The sequence below is a fragment of the Egretta garzetta genome, unplaced genomic scaffold (genome assembly GCF_000687185.1).
Source record: "Egretta garzetta isolate BGI_Z169 unplaced genomic scaffold, ASM68718v1 scaffold81, whole genome shotgun sequence".
Classification (NCBI taxonomy): domain Eukaryota; kingdom Metazoa; phylum Chordata; class Aves; order Pelecaniformes; family Ardeidae; genus Egretta; species Egretta garzetta.
In genome coordinates, this window is record NW_009258671.1 from 5,877,162 (window position 1) to 5,885,421 (window position 8,260).

The 8,260-nt window shown below is 39.1% G+C and overlaps 1 protein-coding gene across 1 annotated transcript; it reads left to right on the forward strand.

The window, feature by feature from the left end:
* Window positions 1-6: 6 nt before the first annotated feature.
* Window positions 7-7,601, forward strand: MED21 (mediator complex subunit 21). The gene is made up of 3 exons (XM_035888541.1): window positions 7-247; window positions 2,318-2,418; window positions 5,057-7,601. The coding sequence occupies exons 1-3, from the start codon at window positions 103-105 to the stop codon at window positions 5,231-5,233; spliced, it is 423 nt and encodes a 140-aa protein (XP_035744434.1). The 5' UTR covers window positions 7-102; the 3' UTR covers window positions 5,234-7,601.
* The last annotated feature ends 659 nt before the right edge of the window (window positions 7,602-8,260 follow it).

Below are 8,260 nucleotides of genomic sequence, written 5' to 3' on the forward strand. Positions count from 1 at the left end.
GGCTGCGGGGGTGCGCTCCCACCTAGCGCTGGGGCACGGCTGGGCTGCTGCGCGGGGCCCACTGGGATGCGAGATCAAAATTGAAATAGCTTTAGTGGTGAAATGAACTCACTATCTCTTCGCTGCTTGCAGCTCGCAGACCAATTCTGTAATGCTATCGGAGTGTTGCAGCAGTGCGGCCCCCCAGCCTCTTTCAGCAACATTCAGACGGCAATAAACAAAGATCAGCCTGCTAATCCAACAGAAGGTAAGTCTGTCTTTCTCCTAATGAAATACGAACGTGCTCTAATATGGTACACTCTATAATACAAAACCTGCACTCTTTTTCATGCTCAGCAAACAATTCCACCAGTAACTGGATGACTGACTGAAGTTAAGTTGTAAATTGGTGTCAGTTGCACTTGCTGCATAACACCTGTGATAGTGGAATTGTAATTTCAAGTGTTCTGTAAACATTATAATGTATTTCTTGTGCTGGTTTCTTTGCACAGATGTAGTAGCTCTACAGATATAAACCATTTTAATAGGACTGCTGCAAGAGGTTGTGAGTTGTCAGTTATTTCCAAGAAGTCTTTTTAGAAAGAATTAGTGTTAAGTTTTATGAAATCACGTGTGAGTTTAAAATTGTCTGTGTCATAAGCTTTTAATTATTTGTGTTTCTCCATGTATTACCTGCTTATGTAATTAATTAAGTAATAATGTCATATTGAATCTCCCCATTAGCATTTGTCATTTGTTGTTGGCTGTTTTGTTTTTTCTGGGTTTTGGGTTTGGTTTTTTTTTTGAGAGGGATAAGAAACTGAGATACTGAAATTAGGAAGCAAACTAAAAGTTCTCTCTGATTTGAGAATTTCAGGATAGTATTTAAATAACCATGTTATTCTAATCCTGAATATTTTTTCTTTTCTTCTTTTTTTCCTCCCTCTCCCCCCCAACAAATTTTACATCTTACATTGTATGAGATCTGTCTATTAGAATATCAGGGGAGACTGGTTTGGAGCACAGTGATGCATTTTCTAGGATAGCTGAATAGTAGTTCTTCATTGGTCCATGGTGGTTTGCTCTCTGGTACTGGAATTAGTTGGAAGAGCCAGCAGAAAGGCTTGTTTGCTTCTTCATCTTACTTGCTGCTGTCCTAGGGGCTGGCATCAGCGTGGTGGAGGAGCTAGAGGCTTTTTTAAGGTCTTAAAATGGTAGGTCATGACTGACTTCTCTTTTCATTTGTGTCTTTCTAAAATTCCAAATGTAGTGACTTCAGTAAGATCATGCAGTCACGTTAGTGATGCTGATGAGGCAAAACAAAGCTACCAGTTATGTTTGTTTATTTATTTAAAATTGTAATAAGAAGGCCTTAAAACACATTACAGGTAAACCCTGTGGAAACCCTGAGTAATCTTTAAATGGATATATGGGGTTTGCTGTTTGTTTTTTTTATTTTTTTTTAGCTCAAGTCAAGTGTACCTTTGAGAATGTCAATCTCTTCTATAGATTTTTGCCATTAGAAAGTATTTTGTCTCCTGCTTCCTCAAATTGTTCATGAACCAAAACATAAACAAATATGCAAAATCTTAAATTATTAATTGAAAAGGGCTGGTTCAATATTTTAGCGGTAGTAATAAACTTAATTCAAGTTGAATGGACACAATTCAATGGGAAGGTTTTGTTTCTGGCTTATGGCGCCTCTTATTAAAAGTCCATGCAGTTCTTTCAATGATAAAGCAGCTAAATGAAGGTCTATTATAAACTTAAATCCTTTTCCATTTCTCAGAGGCGATTTAACTTTTTTCTGTGGCTGAATAGGAATTCTTTTTTTTAATTAAGAAAACCCTCAAATTCTTTCACTAACAATCTGTTGCTTAACAGGATTTAAATAATCCATCTATTTGAATCACTGTCTTTACATTGTTTCTAGTGTTCTTTTTTTTTTGTCTAGTGGGAGATTTCAAGGCAAGGATTGAAAAGTCAAATGAGTTTCTAGCTACTTCTCAATGCTTAATGCAGTGACTAGGACACTTAATAGTGGTATTAGTAATTTCTTAACTGGCTAACCATGACGGAGTTCTAGCTGTTTTCTCCTTTGTACAAAGCCCAGCCCTTTGCATAATCAGTTACCTTGTTTAGTATAGGGTTGGAATCAAACTACCTTCATCTTCTAATACTGTTGAGTTCCCATCAGTTGTGATACCATTGTTTTCTTCAAGTAAGAGAATTTTTAACACCTGTGTACTTCAAGTCTGTAGAATTTTCTGAGCTGTGCATGCAGAATTGTGCTTATTTCTAATAATGTACTGAGTGGGCTGACTTTTCTTTCTTAAAGAGTACGCCCAACTGTTTGCAGCATTGATTGCACGAACTGCAAAAGATATTGATGTTCTAATAGATTCCCTGCCTAGTGAAGAATCGACAGCAGCTTTGCAGGTAAGAGTGTTCTTAATTGAAATATCAAAACATAACTGAAGGCAAACATTCCTCTTCTAAAACACATTTTTTACTCTGTAGGCCATGTAATCTTGAAAAAGGATTTTAATATAAGCCTGAATTTTTCATGAGTGTAGCCTGTGAGTACTTTATAGCCTTAGTGGAAATACTGAGCTTGCATATAGTTCTAAACAAGATTATGCACAGTGAGAATATTTTAAACTTAGTTTTCTGTTAGAATGTTAAAACCCACTTTCATCATGACACCACAGTACTGGAAACTCCTACTCCTTTTTCTTTTTTTTTTTCCCCCAGCTGTTCAAATATTAATACAGCAGATGCTACAGTACTGATGCACTGTGGGTTTTTGTTGGTTTTTTCCCCTTGGATAATCTTTTGCATTCTCTTGCTCATTAAGAGTGCATTTTGTTTTGTAGCTGCACAACTGACATCTTACTTGAAGCCTTTTGTTCTTCCACAATGTTTCTGGTTGTTAAGGGTTTGCAGGGTTCTCCAGCTCTGTCACAAAACAGTTCTTTTACTTTTCAGTAATAGTGTCCTTCTTTGGACCGGCCAAATTTGGTGCTTTTGTGTCTGGCTTCTTCTCTCTTTAGACCAGAGGTGCTCTAGGAAGAGCCTGGGAACAGAAAGCAGCTACTGGCTGGGCAGCTATTAGCAGGTGCAGCCAGAATCACAATCTCTGTCCCCTGCCTTACAGGACCTGAGCTGCTGCAAACAGCTTGTGAACCCTTTCACGATGCTCAGCTGTTTCTCACTTCCAAAAAACACCTTGGACCTGCAATTCAATGAATGCCACTATGTTGGGGTTTGGGGTTTTTTGGCTGTTATTTCTATAGATATTGCCTATTAAACAGCATCATCTTTTTTTTTTCTTTTTGACTCTTAACTGCTAAATTTACATCAAATATTTTCTTAGAATGCAACATGATGCAGAGTGCTGTTTCTCTGAGAACCCTGGAACTGCTTTAAGATCACCTGAAGGTTTTACACCTGGGTTGATAATCTGTAACTATTCAAAGGCATTTTACAAAAGACTAATACTGGAGGTGCCTGCTGGGCCAAATACAAATGGCTTGACAGTGACATCCCATTTGGCTCTAAACAGAGGAGGTTAAATTTGGAAACGTTGCTAGTCACAAAAATTGCTGAACATACTAATTGGGCCTGTTAACCCCAGCATAATTTCATGTAACTGCGTATTTAATAGCTGAAGACAGCTTTCTTGCCGCAGACAAATTACAGGCTTCTTCCATGACTGAGCGGGGTCTGATCTTAGTGAGAGCTGATGCAGGGAAAGCCAGGTGCTCTGGAAAGAGGAGCTGGTTGTCCAGTAGGGGTGTGCTTTCCTTTTGAGGTGACACTTGAACAGTTTCTTGCTCTGTCAATGCAGAATCTGATTTCACAAGAATTTCTGATCTTTTGTGTTTGGTGTGGTTTTGAGGTAAGTTAGCTCAGATTCCGTCGCTTACTGATTCTAGTTTTGATTTCTATTTGCTGTTTAATTTGGTGCAGTATTAAATATTCTGACATTCTTTAAAAAGACTGTTAGGAAGATGCTTGAAGTACTCCAAAATACACAGTATAGGTTTTGTTGAGAAGTGGTAGATACTTGGCTAATAGAGATGTACTTAGACCAATTTTTTTTTTATCCTAAGGTTGTCTTGGTATGTTTCAAGTCTGAGACTTGTCTTAAATGATAAAAGGGCTGCAACACTAATGCCCAACACAACTTACCCGTCTCTTTTGAGTTCCCTTGTGGTGAAGTTGGTCGTACATATCCTGCTCAAATCTGCAGCTTACCTGCAGTCAACTATTTAATGACTGAGACTGAAGTAATTGAGCTGGATTCTAAATTCCAAACTTTTACCTTTTGCTATCTATCTTCTATGACCCTTCCTCCAAGGGCTATTAAGTCCTTCATGCATATATTAGCTGTCACTAAAGACATCAGTGTTGCAGAACAGAAGATGAATATGGGGACAGAATTTACCAGCTAGTTTAAGCATGACTTCTTAAGGACCTGTATATAAACCTGGCTTTAAAAAAGTATCTATTTGAACCTTTTGTTTTGTCTTTTCTGTTAATGAGTTAGAACAAGTTTTAGTAGTTTTAAACTTTAATAACTTAGTGTTTTGATGTTAAAATGTTTTATTTCACTAAATTTTGTCTAACTGAAAAGCAGCTTGGTTCTGAAACAAAATATTGAAGGAGAAAAGGTTAAATAATACAGTTTCATCTGAAATGTGCTATTTAGTTGGAAAGGTTAATAAATTATGCTTTCATCTTGCTGAGCACCTTTCAGTAAGGGAGTGGGTAGGGGGATAAATACTCATTTCCCATCAAGAAAAGCTGTACTAAGCCAAGAGTTGTAGTATAAAAGAAGCTAACATCTCTGTTGGGGCAGCAGGGGGGGCGGTGTTTACTCCATGTGGATATGCACTGGTTTAGGCTGCAGCCTATAGTGTGTTGCTTTGAAGTTGCTAGTATGTAATTCAGGGGCTAGAGAGAGAATCTTTCTCTTTTCTAGGGAGCATTAACTGTTCCATCACCGTCCTTTACTAAAGTTGATTTTATATTACATTTGAAGATCCTTACTTTTATCCCTTTTATTTTAAAGGCTGCTAGTCTGCATCGGTTAGAAGAAGAAAATCATGAAGCTGCTGCCCGTCTGGAAGAGGTAGTTTATCGTGGGGATATGCTGCTGGAAAAGATCCAGAGTGCCCTGGCAGATATCGCCCAGTCGCAGCTGAAGACGAGAAGCGGCACGCATAGCCAGCCCCTTCCAGGCTCCTAGCGCCAGCCAGCGGGCAGCGCTCCCCAGCAAAGCTGAGCTGCAGCAAGTCATGTTGGAAACGCAGGGGGGGCTGTAACACCCAGCCCAGCTCCTGTAGGACTCTCAAGTGCTCTGATCGTCACTTACAATGTCTTTTATCAAAGCTCAAACTGCAGGCTTTGTATGAGAAACAATTATATTGTGGAATTGGTTGTTCTGTTCTAGAATTGTGTGTATTGATATATGTTTTCTTGACCTAAAATATTTATTCCTGAGCTTTCTTTTCTGTTCATAAATACACCTGACTTCAGTCTGATTTGTTGTCTTTGTTACACAGGCCTTAGTCCCTAAAGGGAATTCAGAAGGAAAATATATTAAGAGTATTTGCGCAATTTGCTCACTCCTACTTTCAAACTTCTGTGTTCTTGGTGTATTTTTTTGAAAGGCTCGAACACTGGCACACCTGAATTTGCCAGAGTTCCACGGAGATGGTGCTAGACAGTGATGTGAATACAGTGGTGGCCATCTGTTTTAATTAACAGAAGTGGTAATTAAACATCTGTATTACTACTTGGCTGGTTTACCACCCTTTACAGAGCAAATAAAAGGATAAGTAAACTCTAATGTTTGCAGAGTAAGTGTTCTTGCCATTGGCATATCACTTAAAAAAAATAATGAATCTGCAGGTATCTGATACTGGCATTTATTATCATTTGTAATTCACAAATGGGTCTTTGACTCCATTATTGCCACTGACGTGCTTTCTCTTGCTTGCTTGTGCCATTTCTCTCCTGCTGATACTCTTGTGTTCTCGTGGCATCTGGTGGATGCCTCTAAAGCAGGCAGTAATGAGGAAGCACTGGATGACTGGGAAGAAATTAGCAATGAGGAAACTGAAAATAACTTATTATGTAATGCTACTTTTCAGCATAAGTGGTGGCTGCCACATGAATGCTGTGGTCATAAGCAGCAAGAGGCCTGTTGTCCCCAACATGCACTAGAGGTTTTTTTGGTTTTATCTTCACAGGCTGAATAAGTTTTTGCCACTTGTCTTATGATTCTAGAACTACCTCTTTATATTTGAAAAAAAACCCCACCAGATAATGTAGGGTTCGATGCATGAGCTTGGAGTGGAACTGTTAAGTCATTTTTCTGTATTTTTGAGTTAGCAGCCTTGTGTTATTGTAGGGTGCTGTTTATTGCAACATAAATCTGCTCATTTCCTGATCAAAGCTACCTACTTCTATATATTGGACATGCTGCCATTGACTTGAAAGTTACAGGTGTTGCTATTGCAAATAGATAAGAACGATTCAAATACGTCTTTAGCATCCTGATCCTTATGGAATTAGGTGCAGCCACTGGCTAGACTGCACTGGTGAAAGGAAGAGCCTAACATGGTACAGGATGCATCTTGTGTGCAGCCTGTTTTAAGGATGACAAAATACAAAGCTGTTTCTACCTGTAACAAATACTAGAATGAAAGTATTTAGTCAGACTGGTATGTAATTAAATATTTAAAATTATTTTGTCAAATTTGCATATCTGTAGTAATAAATTACTCTGCTATTGTGAGGCTCTTGTACTATCCAGATTCCACAGAAGGAAAAATGTTTGGGGAGGTGAAGACGCTACAGCACAACCCTAGTTCTGTAAACAGGTTCTTTATTAAGAATAACTGGGCTGTGGCGATTTACTAAGCCATGTAAATGCACCCATGTCCTGGGAGACTTGAGGGGCCAGATTTTCATTTGAAGTCAGCCATGGGGCCTGGTTTTGGTTTTGGTTTTTCCTAGAAAGACTCCATCAGGTGCATCTCAAATTGGTTGGGGGGTGGGATGGATTTTTTTGTTCTTGTTTGCTTTTTACACTAGTGGACTTTGAAAACTTAAGAGTGAAATGTTTGGGCTTTGCTTGTGTGGGTGTTTTGGTTTTTGTTTTGTTTTTTTTTTATTGAGATGTCTTAATTTGAGATCTTTATGTTGCTGGAAAAGGGGTTAGAGCTTCGTAGTAGATTCCCTCGAATAGCTGAACGTGTGCATCGCCTCAAATTTGTTAACTTGGAAGCTTTTGCTGTGGGAGATGGTATGCGCTTCAGTAACGTTACAGTTCTTTTAACTTCAAATCTTTCTGTCTTCTGTACCTGAAAACAGCTGTATTTCTGCAGCCTGGTATTGCCTAATTGTAGGAGTTTAGTTTTTTAGTTGCTGTTTATTTGCATGTGCTAGCCCATTTTATGTCACACTGTGTGTCGCTATGAAACAGTTAATCACACTTGGAAGCAAACCTTAACCAGAGGTATACGCTCCCTAGTAAGTATGTGTGGTTTTTCAGTACTTGTGTCTAATTCAGTGAATTTTGCCAATTTAAGAGACGTGGCGTGTGATACAAACAAATGACACAATAAAGCGAGAGCGCCAAAACTGCTTTTTCCCCTTGAGTAATGATGCAAAGTTTTGGTGAGTGAGCAGTACTGTAAGATGCACGACCCCACTAGTTCTCCTATGCTGTGTGGCTGGACTAGCTGTTGTAAATCTTTACCTGCTCTCTTACAGCCTGCAGCTCGGTCGGTAAGGTTGTGTATCTTTTGTTGGGCTCTGACACAAAGAAGGGGGAAAATCACTGATTTGCTACAGCTATCGAATAGATAAAGCATTAGATGGGGGCTTGGAGACGCAGATTCCTTTCCCCTCTACCGTAGATGTGCGGATTTGTCCAGCCCCTGCTGTTGGAGCTTAAACATCTCTAAGAAATTATGTGTAATGGTGGTGATCTCCTTAGGGGGTACTCATGCAAGAAGATTAGGGTGTGCAGGATTACTGTGTCTGTACCGTTTAGCACCCCAACTTTCAGTAAAAAAAAACGGGGGGGAAGGGGAGGCAAACGCCTTTGGAAAAAGGCATTGTATCCTCCCTGAGAAGTTTTGACTGCCTCCAAACTTTTAATACTGAAGAGAGGGAGGAAAAACCCTACATAACAGCGGCTGACAAACATAATCGGTTACATGTGAGAGAGCTGTAAAAGGAAACTTAGGTTGAGATGAGAATA

Excerpts from the sequence above, each read along its gene's own strand:
- MED21 (XM_035888541.1), top strand. The coding sequence starts at position 103 with ATGAACTCACTATCTCTTCGCTGCTTGCAGCTCGCAGACCAATTCTGT. Across the intron at positions 248-2,317 it reads GCCTGCTAATCCAACAGAAG|AGTACGCCCAACTGTTTGCA; the intron begins GTAAGTCTGTCT and ends TCTTTCTTAAAG. Across the intron at positions 2,419-5,056 it reads AATCGACAGCAGCTTTGCAG|GCTGCTAGTCTGCATCGGTT; the intron begins GTAAGAGTGTTC and ends TTTATTTTAAAG.